Source organism: Sciurus vulgaris (assembly GCF_902686455.1).
Source record: "Sciurus vulgaris genome assembly, chromosome: 17".
Lineage (NCBI taxonomy): Eukaryota > Metazoa > Chordata > Mammalia > Rodentia > Sciuridae > Sciurus > Sciurus vulgaris.
Genome location: NC_136478.1, coordinates 60,760,615 through 60,780,583, shown reverse-complemented (window position 1 = coordinate 60,780,583; position 19,969 = coordinate 60,760,615). Strand labels below are relative to the sequence as shown.

Sequence of the window (19,969 nt, the reverse complement as noted above, 5' to 3'; positions counted from 1 at the left end):
TTAATTAGTAGACATTCAAATGAGAACTCCTGCTTGGTCAGGGGACAAATGTTGACTTAGATCATTGTTTAGGTAGTGAGCCAGCTGCCTGTCACGATGGGAACACACACAGGGTTGTATTATAAGAGGAACTATCAGGATGCTGGATAGTTCAACCTTGGCTGGGGAGTTGGAATTAGGTTTCTAGCCCCTCTCCCCATCCCAACCTCTATCCCACATTGAGAATGAAATATATCTTAAAATTGTCTAACCTGAGTAGGCTCTGACAGTTGACCTGCCCTCACCTGGGATAAGAGGCTTTGAGTAGGGCCAGGAAAATCCAACAAACAGCATCCCAGAGTCTGGATGGTGGGTGGGTGGGGGTAATGGACGCTGGGCCAAGATGTAGAAGGCAGCCTCAGTTTTCTCTGTCTGAAGATGGAACTAGTGGATGAAATGATGAGGGCTGAGGAGGCAGAGGCCTTGAAGCTCTTCATAGTGAGAAGGTGACAAGGAAGTCCCCAAACTCTCTCCCTTCATGTATTACCACTCCATTGTTCCACACCTGGTGTGCATGTGTGGACACAGTCACACAATTTTATGTTTTGTTTTTTGCGATGCTGGGGATTGAACCCAGGGCCTTAGTGCTTGCAAGGTGAGCACTCTACCAACTGAGCTATCTCCCCAGCCCTCTACACACACAATTTTAGGTCCAGCTTTGTGCTAAGGACCTAGCTATCCCTGCGCCCTTCCATGGCCTGAGACTGGGTCCCTGAGCAGGGCAGGTTTTGCTGCCTGTTTCTACTTCTTGATTCCACTCTTTTTTGTCACAGAGGGCTCTGTCTCTCTAACTTCCTGTGTCTCTTGTCTCTGAGTTAGTAGTCCATGTCCTCCCACCCCCCTTTTCCCTAAGTATTTCCCTGTGGATTTCTCTTGGGGGTCTCTCCTCTTTGCTCCCTCCTCCTATACCCAGGTGGAAGTTTTCAGCCAAATCAAAGGCAGGCAGGATGGCTGGCGGCGCCGCGGCTCCTTCAACACACATGGGTGGAGGGGTGCGACCCGGCCGTCTGGAATTCGTTACTCCGAGGTGGGCAGCCCTGGCAGAGGGGGAGGCAACTGGAGGGTTTGAACTCTATAGGAAAGGGGGTGTTTCTGAAGGAATCCCTGATGTGCTAAGGTCTCTCTTCTTACTCCTCCTCCTTGAGTAAGCTTCTCAGGGTATGTCCCCTGGCCCCCACACCTCCCCCTCTGAAACTCTCTGATCTTCTTTCCTTTTCCCTGCAACCCTATCCTCTTTCTGCCTTCCTCTCTCTCTGTCTCCACACCCTCCCCGTGTATCTATTTCTATGCCCCTATTTGGGTCTCTGTCCATCTTTCTCGAAGTCTCTATCTCTATGCCTGAGTCTCACTCCATTGATCCACAAGCCGGCAGGCCCTTCATTGGCTGAGTTCACGGTGGGCGGGTTCTGTTACCTGGGGCAACAGCAACAACAAGCCCGCTCCAGCTAGGCCCCGGGGTTGGGGTGGGACCATGGCGGGTAGGACCCTAGCTCTGCGCTATGGCCCCCCATGGCCTCCCATTTCTGGAACGGAGGTGTCTGGATCCTGGCCCAACTGGCATCTAACCAGCAGTGGCGTTGCCCACCACATTATCCCCTCTGTGTCTTTCCCCCCGCCCACTGTACAGGTGAGAGGACCGTAGACGGAAGGTGGCCTTAAGGATACAGAAACCTGGGTGCTGAGAGAAAAGCGGATTGGGGGTTTGGACCCCTGGCTGAAGGAAGAGGGCCCTGGAGTCCTGGGCCTGAGAGAGGAGGGGCCCGGGGACCTGGATGCTGAAGGAACCAGGGGCTGAAGGAAGAACAGGGAGAGGGGGCAGGGCGGACTCCTGAGTCTCTAGCTCACATGCTGCACCTTCTCCCCAGTCCACCGTCGCCGAACCCCTATCCCACGCCGCAAAGCAGGATTTACACATCTGGGCTTTTGACGAAGTCATCAGCAGATGGGAGACAACCTACCGTTCGGCCCACGTGCCCAAAACCCTGGGCGGTCCCTACGCTCAGCCCAGAGCCCCAGAGCCTGCGGATCCCACGCGGACAGTAGGGATTAAGGCTTTAGGAGAAAAAGTAAGGTTCTGGGATTCCAGAGTTCGCAGGAGGACAGGGCTGGGGACCGCACTGGAGTCCCCTGCCCTCACCTTGGGTTTCTGGGTCACCTTCGTGCAGCTCAGACACCGAGGCTGGCGCCTCCCCCTCATCACAAAACACCACAGCAGCGAGACCAAGGCACAGTACAAGGGTTGGCCCAGCCAGGACCGGCGAGTCGTCTTCTACTTTGGGCCCCAGCCCCTGGAGCTGGTGGACCACCACCGCGGGGGCCCTTCCCAGGTAGCCGAATGGCAGACCGCGCTGGTGCTACCACGCAGAGCTTGGAGATCCTGGGGCAGGGTCGGAGGCTCTGAGGTTAGGGACCAGACTAGGAAATCCTGGGGCTGAGCCAAAAGAAATTTTGTGCTTGCGACGTGGCTAAAGGATATGGAGTGGAATACTGGATACAGGGGCTGGGGTGGACCTTTTGAGGCGGGGCCTGAAGGAGGAAGGGACTGCAAATTTGAAATTTCGACTCTCAGGCTGGTGCAGAACTAGGTAGAAGGCGTAGGCTGGTGGGACCGGACCAGGTAGCTCTCTGCCCCCGGGAGCGGTACTAGAATATTCTAAGACGGTGTAGGGTTGGGAGGTGGGATTAGATTTAGTTGTGAGGAAAACGTAAAGTGGAATTGTTGCGTAAGATGCTGCTGAGTTTCAGTGCCAGAACCAAGAACGTTTGACGTTTGACTGGGAGTGGAAATGGGAAGTTTTTGTTTGTTTGTTTTAACTTTTTTTGTGGCTGCGGGCCTGGATTTAAATTTCTTGCCTGGATTTAAATTTCTTGACTAGTAAGAAGTGTTTGGAGGCTGGGGAGATAGCTCAGTTGGTAAAGTGCTTGCCTTGCAAGCACAGGGCCCTGGGTTCGATACCCAGCACCGCAAAAAAAAAAAAAAAAAAAAAAAAAAAAAAGTGTTTGGATTGGAGCGGTAGTAGGACTCATAAGGGTTCTGAATTAGGGAGCGAAGCTCAAGTAGTCTAGTGTGGGATTGGTCGGGAAGAATTCTAATCCGGGGGCACAGTAGCAAGGCCTGGCCCAGCAGGGTTGTTAAGACCTAAGAAAAGGGATTCTGAATCTGATACACCGGGCTTGGAACAGGGTACATGGTGTCTTTCTTACCCCCTTCCCCTCCCCCAGGCCCTAATCCCCTGGACGAAGAACCCTGAGCTGACTGGCCGGCCTTTCACAATATCCGACAAGGGAGTCCTGGACCATCATCAGCCCTATCTGACCACCTCGGCCCGGGACTTCCGCTGCTACACGAAGTGAGCCCATGTCCTCGCTGGGTACCACCCGGCTGCACATCCCTGTAGATGCTGGTGGGAGCCCAGTCCTCTTTTCTGACTCACTAGTCCCAGGCTTCAACTCTTGCACACGCAAGAACTAAAGTTCGGATCCCAGCCTCTACCTCTTTTAGCATCTAGGTGTCCATAACTTGGTAGGATAGGAAGCCTGCCGAGAGCCCAAGACAGGGCTTTGAATCTGGGGGCGGAGTCCTGAGGTTTTAGGGCGGAGCTTCTTCGGTAATTGAGCCCCCAGATATTCCTTCACAAGGAAGCGAGAACACCAGTTTCCAGGCTCGACCCAGGAATCCAGGCTCCATGTCTCCAGGTCCCCCTCTTTAAGGGGTCCCAGGCTTCTACAAACATGTCCCTCCCTCGAAAAGCAGGAAGTTTGGGTCTGCAGTCTCCTTCGGGCCAGAAGTCGGAGGCTCAGCCTGGTTCCAAGGATACAGACTTCCCCATGCTGCCTCCCTCCCACAGGAAGGAGCTATCCAGATACGCCTGCAAGGACACGCTGAACTTCTGGGGCTTCCAGAAGATGCCTCAGGCCCGGGGCCACGGCCCGCAGCGGACACGGTGTTCGCCCTTCCCACTGCCGCCCGGACCACCACGGGCCCGCCTGCCACACGTGCGCCCGGGGACGCCAGCCGTGCCGCATCGCGGGGCCCTGACTTTGGCTCAGGAGTCCTACAGCTCCCCGGTGCACCCACTCCGCCGGCTTGATCGCTCCTGCCCACTGGAGGCGCCCTGGGGTGGCCCCCACTGGAAGCCCTTGCCTGGCATCTACAGCGTGCCTAAAGCCTACCGCACCGAGAACTCTCGCTATGGCAGCTTGAAGTCAGAGCTAGTCTGAGCTGGCCGGGCCAGCCCCGCCCCCGAACTCACCTCCCAAGCTGTGAGGCGGAGCCGAGTCAGGAAGACCGCGACTGGGGACACGCTGGGCGAAGCTGAGCTCAGGAGCCCCGCCCACTATGCGGAGCGGAGCTAGATACCCCACCGAATTTATTGATGTGGACTGGGTAACCCTAGACATGTTCATATTTGGAGGAACCGAGCCCAGAAAACGCACATTGAAGCTGTGGCTGAGCGGGCGGGTCCTAATGTAGTCAATGAGTTAAATAACCTAAATCACACCCATTTCTGGGGCCGGCTCTTCGAGCCCTAACTTCTGGGGATTTGGGTGTGGGGGAGATTAGCTCTCTTGTGCAGCATCTAGGGGCAAGCGTGGCCCCACCCAGCATAGTAATTCAGAGGCCCTCTTTGGATAGAATCTACGCTCCTCTGAAGAGGCTGGACTCTACCATGAGAACCCACTGGCTTTCAGCCTGTCTCAGTGGATTAGAATTGAGGCTTCAGCCAAGCATCTCTGGCCAAGAGTTTAGTCTCCCTTCTGTGATGGGCCCAGGGATTCTTGTACCTCACTTCCTGTGCCTCCAACAGAGACTAGGCTCAGGTCTGAGTCTGTGGCTTCGCCTTTACTGTGGTCTCACCCTTGCCACTGGAGCCACTGAGGGGCGGGGCAGAACACACCTGCGCTTCCCTGACCTTGTCCTCCTCTCGCCCCCAGGGGGATTAGTGTCCAGGTTACCCCAGCTTGCTGCCACTGCTTAGTGGCCTTGCCACCCCCACAATGTACAGGTATAAAGCCAGGTAGAGGAGGTAGGGGAGACATCAAGAATGGAGCTGCTCCAGGTAAGACTGTAGGGCCCCTGGGCACCTCCCATCTCCACCCTAACTGGCATAAAGAGGGAGACTTGTGACCTGGGAAGGAAGTCTCTTTCCAGCAGGGTGACAATCAGCAGGCTTGCTACAGGAGGGAAGTGGGTGGAGCACACCTGAAGGTAGATATCTTAACAACTGGGACATCTGGGTTCCCTTGGGCTGTGGGATGGACCCTGAGGGCCTGTGTCAGGCGTAGGGATCAAGCATCGAATATCCTGAGTGGAAGATGTAAGGCAGGACCCCTGGTCCTGAATGTGTGTATTCAGGAGATAGGAGGGCAAGGGTTCAGGGCTGAGGTCTCAGACTGGGCCTGAGGCACTGACCTTGTCCCAGGGGCTGCTGCTGTGGCTGCTGCTGAGCATGAGTGCGGTGTGGGCCTCCAGGGGGCCACTACGGCCATTGTGTCGGCCAATCAATGCCACCCTGGCTGCTGAGAATGAGGCCTGCCCAGTGTGCATCACCTTCACCACCAGCATCTGTGCTGGCTACTGCCCCAGCATGGTGAGCTACCCAGGGCAGGCAGGAGGGGGCTGCCACTTCAGTTCCATACCCACAGAAGACAGAAGGTGGCAGCAGGGTGGATGGTCTGGCACCTGGGGCAGGGGGAAGGGGAGATAGTGCTAAGTGTGTGGGAAAGGTGGTGGGTGGTTTCATGGACACCTGAGTCTAGGACCTGGTGCCAGGCAGATGCCCACTGCCCCCACATCCTGCCTCTAGGTTCGGGTACTGCCTGCTGCCCTGCCGCCTGTGCCCCAGCCAGTATGCACCTACCGTGAGCTGCGCTTCTCCTCCATCCGGCTCCCTGGCTGCCCACCTGGTGTGGACCCCATGGTTTCCTTCCCAGTGGCCCTCAGCTGCCACTGTGGGCCCTGTCGCCTCAGCAATTCTGACTGCGGGGGGCCCAGAGCTCAACCCTTGGCCTGTGACCTGCCCCACCTTCCAGGCCTCCTCTTTCTCTAAGGGCCTTCCCCCACAACTCCCTGCCCACCCCAGCTTCTAGAGCCCACAGGTGCTCTAGTCCTCCCCTTCCAATAAAGGCTTTTCAATCTGCACTCTGGGGGTGTCCTTCTGTGGGCTTAGGGCAGCACACACACAGCACATCATGGGTCCAGTTTCAAAACCATTTTATACAAAGTCACAGTGTCAGAACTCTGGTAGAAAACAGGGTAGGTGTGGGGTGGCATCCAGCTCAGGAGGTGTCCATGGTTTCACCTTCTGTGGGGAGAAGGGAAGCCACATGGTCAGTGTGGCCTGGAGGACAGGGCCTGAGTTCTCCTGACCAAGCTTCTCACCTCTCCCATCAAGAGTGACAGTGGGAGCACTGGGCACAGGGTAGGGACACTCACTGAGTTCGTTGAAGAGGAAAGCATCCTGGTACTCCTTCATGTACTGCGTGGAACGGGACTCGTCCAGGAAGAGTGAGTAGACCCGCTTAATATCATCTACCTGCACCTCTGTGCCCTAGAGAGGGAGGACGAGTCCTCAAAGGGCCCTTCCTTATGAGGCCCAGGGGACACAGATCTCAGCTCATGCCACTGCCACCACCTAGGCAGCAGAGGCTGGCAGGCAAGGGATGGGATTCTGGGCCAGATCTGGGTTCAATCCTGCCTGAGCCACCTTTTGATGAGTAGCCCAGCCTCTCCAACCTTCAATTTCCTCATCTGTGAGATGAACTTAGGATCTACTTATAGTTAACAGTGCTTGCTGAGCACCTTCTATGTGCCAGGACAAGAGATAAAGAAACACACTTAGGATGAAAATTCCCTGCCTTTGAAAATGTATACTCGGGGGCTTAATACAACCTTCCACTGGAAGCCCTTGGAGGAGTGGGTCATTCATTCAATCCGGCCCCAACTGGCTGACTCAGCTGGCTGACCTTGCGTTTCCGGCACACCAGGCTGGCAGCTGTGATGAGCTGGATAGCATAGCGCAGGGAAGTCTCCAGTCCAATACGGGTCAGCACTGTGTAGGCGTCCTCACTCATCTCTACATCTTCCTCCTCACACCTGCAGGCAGGTGGGCAGGGGACACTCAGCCAGAGCTGGGCCTCTGACTGCAGTATGCCCCTGGCCCTTCGCCCCTGGGGAACATGTGGAGTCTGTATCTCAGAACCACAGGATGCTGAAGCTAGAAGAGCCACTGAGGTAGGGGTGGACCTGGACCTCCTCACCCCCAATCTAAGGCTCTTTCCTCATATCAGTCACCACACCTCCCCTGGGTCAGATGTCATTGTCAGGACGCCCAACTCAGACTTCCCTGCACAGGCCCAGGCAGAGACCACCCAACCCTACAAACAGGGAGGGCACGAGGCCACCCACCTTACCGAATGCGGAGGATCTGCTTCGTGTCCTTCTCACTATAGGGAGAGGTAGAGACGATAAGCAGCCGGTCCAGTAGGTCAATGGGGATGCCATGGGGGCTCTGGTAGCTGGTACCCCGGATCCTGGGGAAGAGGGCAGGAAAGGCCATCCGGTGATGTTCCCAGAACCCAGCTCTCTGTCCTGCTACTCAAAATACTCCCACCCACCTGTCCATCACAGCCCACTCTATGGACTAAATACCACTTAACCTTCAGCTCCTCACTTACATCACCTTCTGACTGTACAGCCTTCCCCAACTGCGTCAATCCCTGGAGCACCCTCCTCAAGAGTGGAGGCTGGTCCTAGATATCTATGTCTGGGATTACTGGATCAAGGTCCCACTCCCTGCTCCATGCAAACCTCCAGAAAGAAAGGGAACATGCCTGTCTTGTTCCTTACTACACCTGGGCAGGTACAGGCCTGGTTCATGATAGGTGACAGGAAATAAAGCAATTCTCAATATTCATGGTAGCTGCATTGTAAAGTCACTGTAACACATGGAGGGAGTTACTGCTCCTGAGGGAAACGCGGGGTTAGGTTCCTATGAGCCCTGGTCACAACACTATAACCAACCAACCAATACATCACCAAGTCTCTGTAAGGACATTTTTCAGCACATGCTGCTGACCTCTCAAACTGAGCTCCCAGCCAACAGCACTGCCACTTGTGTACATGAGGCTCAGCACAGTCTTCCTGTGCTTAGGAACACTAGCTGGCACCTTAGCACTAAGCTCAAGGGACTTTTTAACTGACAAAAAAGCACCAAAAAAGCACAAAACAGTGACCAATGTGGCGCTAAATTGACCAGGAAAATGGCACTGGTTTACAGCAAGGGAGCTGAAACAGCAGGCAGGGTGATGCCCAGCAGCCTTGGCTGGGATCGTGGCATCAGGAGGTTTCAATGTGTGCCACTCTGTACACGTCTGTGAGTGACAGCAAAAGGACCCTGAAAAGTGATTTGGGGATTACAGATAAATTTTAGCAAGCAAACAGATTCATGAACATGGAATCTGTAAATTGGTGGGTATCCTCCCAATGCCCCTGGGGGGCTCCACACCATAATCTGCAGCTACTGCACAGGGCTCAGAGCATCTCTTCAGGCCCTGACACCTAGATGCGCCACCACAAGTCACTGGGCTGTGCTGGTGTGGTCTGTAAATTGAGGCTGAACTGATATCCACCTCGGAACTTCATTTTCTTTTGGAGCTAGATATGAATCTAGGGCCTTGCATACACTTGGCATATGTATGACCACTGAGCTAACTGCCAGCCACCTCCTGAGCTGCTCTGAAGGCCCAAGGAGTCCATCCAGGAAGTGACTGTGATAGAGCCAGGTAGAGCTGCCATTGCTTTGGGTAGCCACGCCTCCTGCTTCCCTTAGTGATACCATGCCCACTGCCCAGTTTCGGTTGGGCACATGGCACTGGAGACAACATTCCCTGGCCTCCCTTAGAGTCAGGCCACAGTCAGGCACCCAAGCGTGGAAGTGCTGGGTAAAGCCTCCAGACCACAGCCTCTTTTTTGGAGGCTGCCAGTCCACCTCCTCCTTCCTGCTTCGCTGTGGTCCCAAATGTGGATGAGGTGAGAGGAGAGCCAACTGGGACCATGCCATAGAGTGCCAGTAACACCCTAGGGTAGAGGGTCCAGGGTTTTACCTGAGCATGGTGCTCTGTGTCTCTCAGGAATATTCCAGTTTCTTTAAAAAACAAAACTAAAAATTTTGATGAGTAAGTAGTTAACTCTCACTAAATTGATTATAGTGGTATATGTAGCATCTAACAGATGTCACTGTTCTCTCAAAATTAAAAATCCCCTCAGCACCCAGATGAATGACCTGCAGCCTAAGTACTACAGGGGCAGCAAGGCCTCCTTGTAGGGCAGACCAGCTAACTAGGGGGAAAGCTCACCTTTGCCTGATCCGCTGAGGTGCTGAGGGCCACTATGCTCTGTTTTCCTGCGACAATACCTGCTTCCCTTTTAATGGAGGCATCTGCAACTACTCACCGCGTGATGCCACGGTTGGTGGCCATGATAAGGACAGGTGCCATGTCACTCTCCAGGGCCCGGTTGAGGAAGGAGAAGCTCTCAATGTCCAGCATGTGGACCTCATCAATGAATAGCACCTGGAAGTCATTGGGTACGTGTCATACTCACCACCTGCATCCCTGTTTACCCCACCTGCCCCCGACCCTGGCCACTCACCCCAGGGATGATCTCTGCCTTGCCTTCCTCACGCCACTCAGCCACCTTGGCATTGATCTGCTCCCGGACTTCTGACTTGATCTCCCCTGTGTCACCTGTAGGAGACAAGAGTGGTATCATGGAAGTCAGAAAGGGGATAGGTCCAAGGCTGGAAGGTAGGGAAATAGAAAAAGATGGGTGCCAGGAATGGAGGAAGGAGAGAAAGACCAAGGCAAAGCAACGGAAGAACCAGGGAGTCTGAAACAGCACCGGAGAGGAGGGACAGAGGGCAAAGTCCTGCCCTCACCACACCACCTGGCAGAGGGAGTTGAATGGCAATAACAGAGGATGGACCAAACCCACTGAAAAGAACAGAGACAGCTAGCAGGGATGAAGGGGAGAAAGCACAGAGGTGTCTAAAGGAAGATGTGCGTCCAGGGCGGGGTTGACCTGAGAAAAGAGCCAGAAATCCCTGGGTGCGGGAGTTGATGACATCGATCTCGTGCAGGGACACGGTGTGTACCACCTCCTTGCGTTTCTGGAGTTCCCCGTCAGGACACTGCACGAACTTGGTCTGCAGGGCAAGGGGTGGGGTGTGAAGGCAGGAAAGGACAAGGTGTCTGTCTGGGGAGACCAGGGTCCTTAAAGAGCACTGATGGTTATGGGGTTCGGACGCCATGGGCAGCATGGGGCAATGCAGAGCTATAGCGCCAGGCTGAGTGGTCCCAGCTACCCAAGGGTTAAGGGAACACCCAGGAGTACCACAGGGATATAGGATCAGGGTTACAGCAGGATCCAGATCCATGGGCCAAGGAATGAGAGGAAATGGAAACATTCCAGGGCCCCATTTGCACCTGGGAGCCCATGGCATCATAGTCACGGGCACGTGTGAAGGAGCGGCCCAGTTTGGAGATCTTGCCTGTGGCCTTATCAATGGTGATCACGTCCCTGCAGAGGAAGAAAGGGCAGGAGTGAGGAGAGGAAAAGACCTAAACTTCCCCTAAAACTCCAGCTACTCAGTTTAGTCTCCAACTGCTCACCCAGCCTGGACCTTGTCCTTGGTAAGTGACTCAATCATCTTGGTGCCCAGGTCATAGATGGTCTCCATTTCTGTGGTCTTGAGGGTCAGCTTGCCCACCTTGGAGCCCTGGGAGGGTGACAAGCCAGGGAAATGGCTCAGAGGGCCCCAATGTCACCGGAAAACTTCCAGCTTAATAAACTTCTGGTCCTATTCTGTTCACTGTTTATCCAGCTCCAAACTGGGCAGTCCACAAGACAGCTTTTGGGGACAGGGAAATAGCCACTGCCTTGACATGGGGACATGCAAGTCAGAGTTCACCATGCTGTGCCCTTTTGATATGTACAGCTACCAAATGTCAATTACAACTCAACAAAGTTGTTCATAAATATAATAAACGCAAGTAACGCAGGCCAAAGGTCCCATAAAATGGTCACGAGGCAGGCCACAGGCTAACATTTGTTTCTTAACTCAAAAAAAGGTGTTTTGGGGGCTGGGGCTATAGCTTAGTGGCAGAGCACTTGCCTAGCACTTGTGAGGCACTGGGTTTGATGCTCGGCAGCACTACATTTGGTATTGGTTATTTTCAGATGGGGTCTTACTGCGTTGCCCAAACTAGTCTCTAACTAGTGGGCTCAAGTGATCTTCCAGCTGCAGCCTCCTGAGCAGCTGGGACTACAGGTATGACCAAGTGCTCTGGGCAAAGTGCTTTTTGTTGATCATGAAATCTCAAACACAACTAAACAAAAAGGAGAAAGGAAAAATTTTGTACCTCTTCCCCACAAGATAAGCTCAGTTAACACTGTCCCAACTTTCCCCAGGGATCCAAATATCTCTGCTGTCTGGAATTATGCTGTGAATGCTTCGTAGGGACGGAAGGCAGAATAAAAGGCTAGATTAGAGGGAATAAAAGGGACTTCCGGGCTTACTCAGTTGTTTTGTTTTCTCTCCTTGCAGTGCTGGGGATGGAAGCCAGGGCCTCAAGTGTGCAGGGCAGGCGTTCTACCACCAAACTTCACCCTCCGCCTCGGGTTTACAGTTTTTACAGGGAGGATACATTCGTCTATGGATTTCTTGTATGACAAAAATTCTACTTGGAAGATGTACTTTGGAAATAGCTTTCCCTATATTTAAATATTTTGCCATATTTTTACCATTCAAAATTTAATTGGTAATAGAACTAATTTAGAAGGCTATTTGTAGTTATTAAAACTGCAAGTCAACGTACTATGCATTTTAAGTCTCCATTAAAAATAAGGAGCATATGAAAAAAGAAGAGGATGTGTATACAAAACAGAAAACAAAGGTGACCAGGGATTAGGTCAATGGCTTGAAGTACATTTGAAGTTTTCTTTTCCTAAGCATTTTATCAGCAGTAGAGACTTAATATATAAAGGAGAACCACAAAAACAGATAAATCTCAAAAACATCATGTGGAGCTGGAAGCAGCCAGACACTAAAGGCCACATCTGAACATTTCCATTTCCATGAAATGCCCAGAGCAGGCAATCCATATAGACAGGAGGCACATCAGTGGCTGCCAGGGCTGGGGAACAGGGAGAATGAGGACCCAATGCTTAGGGGGCACAGGTTCCTTTTAGGGCAGTGGAAAAGTTCTAAAAATAGACTGAGGCGATGGTCACCCCACAGTGTAAATGTACCAAGTGCCTCTGAATTTATACTATAAAATGGTTAATTTCATATTATATGAATTTATCTTAAAAAACAAAAAACAAAACAAACAAACAAACAAAAACAAAAACAAAGAAGAGAAGGAGAAAACCCCAGGTAGGACAAACCACAGCCTCTAGGAACTCACAGCTGGGTGATGAAGACTCTTAACAATGCTGCAGGAAGCAAGTGCAGGCAAGGGTGGCTACCTCTGTGGCAGCCTCGGGTGATGGGAGAGACACAAGGAAGGGGTTGTGGTGGGCTGCCAAGTTCCTTTTTTATCTTAGGAGTGATTATAAGAGTGTTTCATAATGGTTTATTAGAATTCACACCTTTTAAACATGTTTCTTTATACCTGTTTCATTTATAATTCTTAGGTTAGAAGAAAGGGAGTGAATCACACCTGTCACGGAGGCTGGATGGGCACACCCTGGGCACTAAGTTGTTTAAATCCTACAGAGCAGGTTTCCCAAAGCCTAACTGGTAGAACTGAACGGTGAGAAAATCTCAGAACTTATTTCTCATCATTCCACTACCTCAGTCCTAACTGCTCACCATGTTCCTTGAGAAGGGACAAACCACTGCCAACTCAACTGACCCCTGTAGCCAGTACTTGGGCAGCTTTGATCTGCAGCTAGAACTTTCTATGGAATTCTGATCTCAATACAGACCTAACACCCCTGCCCTCCAATTCTGGGGCTGAAAGTGGCCTCATCCTGGAACAACTTGCAGACTCACCGTCCCTGTGGCTGGCCGATCAATCTGGATCTCCACCACCTCCCCTTCGATGATCTCGGTCTCCTCCCTGGCCAAAGAGCAGATCTGAGGGCTCAGTCCAACTCCTGAGCCCTCAGGAGTCGCCAGGTCCCACAGGCAGTTGGGCAAAGGACAGCACCATGACGGGGTTGCCCTGGGCCACTGGGAGCTGGAACAACCCTCCCCACTCTGACAACAGGGCCCAGTGCTCACTTGATGCGAACACCAATGGATCGGCGGAAGGCCTGTGTTAGCGCCTCGGTCTTGCTCATTTCCAGGGAGAAGATCTCACTGCCGGCGATGGCTGTGAATGGGGTGTCGGGGCCCAGTGCCTGGGCCATGCCTGGGGAGGAGGTGGTCAGGTAGGCAGGTGGCCTCTAGCACTAGTTCCCCACACCTCCTCCATGGCAAGTTGCTCCAGGGTCCACTTATCTGAGAAGTCACCCCTGCCACCTGCCACATTTCCCTCCCCCCCCCCCCCCCCCGCCCCCGCAATAGGATCAGGAGTCTCTTCTGTCTTATGCTACTTCTACCATAGAATACTTCACACAGGATGGGACCATGTCAAGGTCACCATCTTCCTTTTCTTCCTTAATAGACCTCTAATTAAAGCAACAATAATCCAAATTCAAAAATCTGAAAATTAAACTTCCTTAATGTCTCAGTCTCCTTTGCAGCAGAGTGTGACCATATGATCAATTACTAGTCAAAAAGACAGGAGCATAAGTACATGGGATTTTCAGGAGAGCTGCTTTAAGGGAGAAAACTGTAGGAAGGTACAACTTCATTCTTTTCTGCTATTCTTTGCTTCCTACTGTTTGAAATATAGGTGGGAAGGCTGGAACACAGGTAACCTTCTTAGAACGTGAGGTGACCTTAACGCAAGTATAGAGAATGTTGAGGTGGGAAGATAGAAGAACTCATAGAATTGCTCAATAAGCCCTAAATGGCCCACTTCCAGAGTTTTCTATGTGAAAGAATGAACCCTGGGTGTTCAAGCCCCTACCATTTTGGGTTGTCTGTCTAATGGAGCTGAACTTGACCTTGATTTACATAGGAGGGATTACTGGGTAGAGATCAGGAGAAATGCCCCACAAGGCCTCTTACCCATGGCAATGGCTGTCTTCCCAGTTCCTGGCTGGCCAGCAATGAGGACTGCCCGCCCAGCAATCTTCCCTTCTCGGATCATCTCCAGCACCACACCGGCTGCCCGCCTGGCTGCCAGTTGACCCACCATGCCCTGGGAAGCCTGTAGGCGGGAGGTGAAAGTGTGTGAGGTGACTTCCTACTGGGCTGCTACTGTATTTCTACTACATCCTATTTAGTGAGATGAAAGCAGAAGTTGGTGTCAAGGACTTCTGAAAGAAGAAAAATGTTTATTCTAACTTAATAAAACTCCATGTGTGACTGAATTTTATAAATATGTATTCAAAGGCCTGAAAGATCAGAACACAGTACCTACTGCCCAAGGCTCTGATCAAGCAGCCCTCACACCCCTGTCCTCTTTCCTTTACCTGCCGTGGCTCCAAGGCATCGTCCAGCCCCAGTCCCCGGATGTGGGAGTGAGCACCTGTGTGTAGGGACACAATCAAGAGACACAGTTGCTGCCAGCTTGTAAAAACGCTTGGCCTGAGGTGAAGGGCTTCCCCTCCAGGCTCCGATTTCCTTTTTGGTCAAACAGAGGACCCAAATCTCCACCCCACCTGGAGGATGGCTGACATGGCAAATGCTCAATTAACTGGAGCTGCTTCTAGGACACACTGTAGTTGGACTAAAATCGCTGAGACTTGTTCAACCACATAATCAGCCCAAGAACTAACCATGAGGGTGAACAATTACAATTGGTATTTGTGACTGACTGCAGTACTCAGTAGTTTCACTCCACATAACCCTGAGAAACAAGAGCTCTGGCTATTAGCAACCAGGAAGCACTTCTGGAGATCAATGACAATAGCCCCAGGCCCTCATGCATAGGGATGGGTGGAGGAAGCTCAGGTCAGGTTCTAAGCCCCAGACCAAGTGAACTCCAGCGCTTTACACCAGAACAGGGCTCCAGCGCTTTACACCAGAACAGTGCCCAGCAAACTATAGCCTGTGGGCCAGTCACTTGCTTTTGTAAATAAAGTTTTACTGGAACATCCTCACACCGATTCATTTACTATCTGTGCTGCTTTTCCACTGTGACAAATGTTGAGTAAGTTTCATCAAAGATTTTCCACTTAGCCCTTTAAGATCTGCCGATCGCTATACTAGACTGTAAACACTAAGGACAGGTACAAGGTGGTGCTAGTCTTCACCAGGTCCTCAGCTCCCAGCAAGATCTGGCCCTTTAACGGGCAAAGCAGTGTTGATACACACACATACAGATTATCTTACTGATTTTATGTTTACTGAGGTGAACTGCCTTAGGTCCATTTTGCAGACAAGGAAACTGAGGCATAGAGAGTATGAAATCCCCAGTCACAAGCTCAGAAGTGGTAGAGTTCAACTCAGAATCTAGCAATAAGCTTTCAGAAGCCAAGCTCAGAGCCATAATCCCTTACTGCCTTTCTCAGAGGCTCTGAGTGAGTTCAGTCTCTTCCCTCCAAATGAAGCTCTCCGTCTGGAGGCTGCACCTTGCACGGTGCCTCAACTTTCTGCTCCTGGACCTAGCTGCTTGCTGTGAGAGCTGGGTCAGTGACGTGGGCACTCTGAGATTCAGTTATCTCAGCTAAAAACAGTACGATAGGTCACCATGCCCCACGCCCCTCACAGGCTACTGCAAAGATCCTAAGGCACACAGGCTCATGCCTTCGAGGTTGTCTGCTGAGCCTTTGCTCTGGAGACCTTTGCTGGGGACACAGCTGGGGCTGAGCCAGACCTGGGCACTGCCCTCAGGGAGCACAGGCTCTCATGTGTTCTGGGTGGGTGGGGCATGTGGCTCAGGGTCAACCCCAGCAAGCACCCAGTGGAGGTCCTCTTTCATGACTTCCAGGCAGATACAGCCAGAAGCCTCACCACATAGCCCAGCAGCAGCAGTGCAACCTGGGTTGGGGCCCAATGGGCCCCGCATGTGCTGTTGGACCCCACTCTGGAATGCAAGATCCTCCCCTAATGGCCAGGAGCAGGACATGTGGCAGGCAGGGTCTAGGTCCTGTTCCTGACCTCACTCACCAATACGCTCAATCCTCGTCACATCACGGATCTCTGGCACTTTGGTTGTGGCCGCCTGTGGGTGCAGGAAGATGTTTAAGAAGGAAACTTGTGGTTCCAGTTTTCATTAGCTCCTCTTCAGTCCCTCCCTCCTGCCTCCCAGCAGAAACTCCTCTTTGTTCCTTCAGCTCATAGGTAGGCAACAGACCAAACACCAGTCATTCCCACCCCTCTAAGTTGTCACCAACTGCTGGGTGATTGACCCCACTACACTGTTGAGTCCCAAGAAGACAAGGACTCTCTGTTTCATTCACAGCTCTGTTCTCAGGGCCTAGTACACATTCAGTGCCCAGGAATTATCTGGTGAATGAAGTCCTCCTCAACCCCAATAATTATGCAGACACCAGTGCAGAGCAGGCACAGAACTGGAGGTGGTCTGGCCCTGGCTGATGCCCCAGCTCTCAGCCACCAGACTTTGCACATGCTGGTTCTCAGTCCAGCTGCCTGTTCACTCCCCAACCTCTCACTGAATTAGACCAACTGCCACCCTCTAAGAGATACCCTCCCTGACTGCTGCCACTGCTGGACTAGTTTAAAGGCCTCTGGATGCTCAGACAGATGAAGGACCTCGCTTAGGAGTCCAATTGCCCTGTGTAAGCTCCCACTCTTGGATCAATATTTTAGACTCCATGGATGTGAGCTCCATGAAGGGCACAGTCCATGCCTCTCCCATTCCTCTCAGGACTCAATGCTTGTGGCCTGAAGTGCATATCATTGAGCTCATTAAAAGCCATGTATGATGAGTTGGAGAAGTAACTCAGTGGCAGAGCACTTGCCTAGCATATGTGAGGCCCCTGGGTTCAACCCCTAGCACTGCTAACAAAAACCAAAACGACAACAAAAAAATATGAGGTCTCCTGTTTTCCAGTTTAATAGAGGAACCAGTACCATCCTTTCTCACATAGGGTGACACATGGTTTACCTGGGACAATCCAAGGCTCCCTAGAGAGCCACAAAAAACACCTACATGAATGCTCCCAGCAGCACTATTCACAACAGCCAAAAGGTGGACAGGACCCAAATGTCCATTAATGAATGAAAAAATATGGTCTATCCACAACAGAATATTATTCAGACATAAAAAGGAATGATGTTTCAATACCTGCTATGATATGGATGAACTCTGAAAATATATTAAGTGAAAGAAGCTCCCACAGAAAAGACCATGTCTTATCCAGAATAGGCAAACCCATAGAAAGTAGATCAGAGGTTGCCTAGGGCAGGCGTGGGAGATATGGGAAAATTAGAGGATGCTCAGAAAGAGGTATGGAGTTCTTATTTGGAATGATGAAAATGCTCTAAAATTGACTGTAGAGATGGATGCACAATTGTTAATACACTAAAAGCCACTGGACGGTATATTTCAAATGTTGTGAAATGAATGGTATGTGAATTATATCTCAATAAAGCTGTTAAAAAAAGAAAGAAAGAAACTCAGGTGGTAAACCTGTGAGTGTCATCTATTATATCATTTTCTGACTCTTTAGGGTATTTCATAATTTCCAATATGGCAAGGGAAGACTAAGAAGCCAGCATCTAACCCAGCCCCTCAGCACCTGCCCCAACTGTCCTTTTCTTTCCACAGCTCTTTCTTCTATTCTTCCACCAGACAAGGCTAATGGACATCCAGTCTGGAGGAAGCCTCCTCTCAGGAGCCCTGGGTTGAGGCTTTCTGGCCACCACATGGTCATAAGCCTCCTCCCCTGCTGTGTGATCCTACCCACCTAGTTTCTCCACTAGCAGGTTACAACCCAGGAGCATGAGACATCCCCTACTAAGCTACTACCAGCAGGCTGGGAATGTCCCTCATCCATACACACAGGTCCTTTATGGCAGGTGGGGGAAGAAGACATGGATCCAGGAATCCTAAACTTTGCTCTCCTGATAGAAACAGACCTCTTGTGAGAAACTTCCCCCTACAAGGTCTTTTCTTTTGGCTGTAAGCTTCTATACCCTGCTGCCTGCTGGTCCCAGTGGGAACCAAGATATTTAAAAACTCAGGACAAGAGTCAGGTGTGGTGGCACACACCTGTAATCCCAGTGACTCAGGAGACTGAAGCTGGAGGTTCAAAAGTTTGAGGTCAGCCTGAGTAACTTAGTGAGACCCTGTCTCAAAATATATAAAAAGGGCTGGGGATGTTGTTTAGTGGCAGAATGCCCCTGGGCTCAATTCCCAGTACCAAAACAAAAATAACCACCAGTACTGGGCTAGGATGTAGCTCAGAGGTAGAACGCTTAGCCAACATGAGTGAGGCCCTGGCTTTGATCCCAAGCATGTCCCCTCAACACACACACACACACACACACACACACACACGAAAGAAACTCAGAAATCACCATCCAATGTTTCCTCCGCAGAATTTCTGACCATTGTCCTTTCCTACTTCCCTACCCGCCTCCTCCTCCTTGCCACAGTAACAGTAATAGACTTAACTGCACTCCCCTGCCCTTCCTTCAATTTGACTGGGGTCACCATAGGAAATGAGGCATCTGGAAGCCAAGCTCAACCCCCAAGTTCAAGTCGTGTTATTTCTTCACTCAGCTGTTTCTGGAGCACGTTCCTTGGGTTCACACTCATTCACTGAAACATTCCAGTAATAATTTATTGAGCATTCACACAGAAACAAGTCCTGTATAAGTTGCTTGAAATATGAAAATAGCCAAAACGGTTCCATGAAAAGATCCCAACCTCTGGGATCTTCCCCACAGATACACTTTTGGATCTCAACACTCTTCCTGCACAAGACCCGCCGAGTGACTTCATGTTCACACTGGAAGGGTCCCCTTCTGCTCGTCCCTCTTGAAACACAGGTGCCACTCGCACTACGAATGGACTGGAACCCAAGATAACACAACCCTCATCAGACACCGGGGCAAAAGACTGCAGAACTGGCCCTGATTGTGCACAGAGGATTCTGGGAGTTGGAGTTCCCAAAATGATGGGGGTCAGAGCTGAGATTAAGATATCCCAAACTATTCTTTTCTCACTCCTTCAGACCCCGGAGCTTGAGGACTCTGCTGCCTCCTCCCTCAGACCCAGGGTCCCTGGCCCTGTCCTCCTCCTCAGATGCAGGGATCCAAGAATCCGGACTCCGGCCCTCCTCCCTCAGACGCAGCGGTCCAGGTCCAGCCCTCTTCCCTCAGACCAGGATTCCGGGCCTCCCTGAGACTCGAGAGTGTGAGTTCGTTTCTCACTCTACCACGCGCCAACACTTACCACGGTTGCCATGATGCTCACCAACCGCTAATGTCTTAGCGGAAACGGAAACGTGCTAGGAATGAGGCGTTTGGGCGCTCTAGGCTAGCAGGTCCTCCAAAGTTCTCGATGGTTCCTCATAAGTAAGTAAATCCCGCTTTGAGGGCGTGAGGGCACTGTCAGGGCCCGCCCACCAAGCGAGGCTGAGCGGTAAGACCGGTGTCCGGAACTCCGGGGTCTGTCCCCAACACCTCCTGGCTCCGCCTTCTCTAACCCCCCTTTTTGCTGAGGCCGATTGCAAAATTCTTTACACTTCTTTTAGAACCACACGTCCTCCACGCTCCGGTTCCTCTTTATCCCACCCTTTTCCTCCCCACTTCAGGGCCTCCAGCTTCAGAAGGACAGATCTAAAAGCCAATCGTTTCTGTTCAGCGCAGCAACAAGCCCCTCCCTATGGAGCTCGAGT

At 51.8% G+C, this 19,969-nt stretch overlaps 3 protein-coding genes across 3 annotated transcripts; 2 read left to right on the top strand and 1 right to left on the bottom strand.

Moving 5' to 3' along the window:
• The first annotated feature begins 1,467 nt into the window (after positions 1–1,467).
• SAXO3 (stabilizer of axonemal microtubules 3) lies at positions 1,468–4,265 on the top strand. The gene is made up of 5 exons (XM_079118465.1): positions 1,468–1,666; positions 1,905–2,105; positions 2,205–2,366; positions 3,262–3,389; positions 3,888–4,265. The coding sequence occupies exons 1-5, from the start codon at positions 1,511–1,513 to the stop codon at positions 4,258–4,260; spliced, it is 1,020 nt and encodes a 339-aa protein (XP_078974591.1). The 5' UTR covers positions 1,468–1,510; the 3' UTR covers positions 4,261–4,265.
• A 704-nt stretch (positions 4,266–4,969) lies between these two features.
• LHB (luteinizing hormone subunit beta) lies at positions 4,970–6,188 on the top strand. Its single transcript, XM_079118467.1, has 3 exons — positions 4,970–5,099; positions 5,463–5,630; positions 5,847–6,188. The coding sequence occupies exons 1-3, from the start codon at positions 5,085–5,087 to the stop codon at positions 6,087–6,089; spliced, it is 426 nt and encodes a 141-aa protein (XP_078974593.1). The 5' UTR covers positions 4,970–5,084; the 3' UTR covers positions 6,090–6,188.
• A 48-nt stretch (positions 6,189–6,236) lies between these two features.
• RUVBL2 (RuvB like AAA ATPase 2) lies at positions 6,237–19,872 on the bottom strand. Its single transcript, XM_079118463.1, has 15 exons — positions 19,525–19,872; positions 16,269–16,323; positions 14,630–14,685; positions 14,223–14,364; positions 13,329–13,458; positions 13,098–13,164; positions 10,711–10,817; positions 10,525–10,618; positions 10,121–10,244; positions 9,692–9,786; positions 9,494–9,612; positions 7,453–7,572; positions 7,006–7,135; positions 6,476–6,590; positions 6,237–6,344 (listed from the first exon to the last, which is right to left on the bottom strand). The coding sequence occupies exons 1-15, from the start codon at positions 19,534–19,536 to the stop codon at positions 6,319–6,321; spliced, it is 1,392 nt and encodes a 463-aa protein (XP_078974589.1). The 5' UTR covers positions 19,537–19,872; the 3' UTR covers positions 6,237–6,318.
• Between the last annotated feature and the right edge of the window lie 97 nt (positions 19,873–19,969).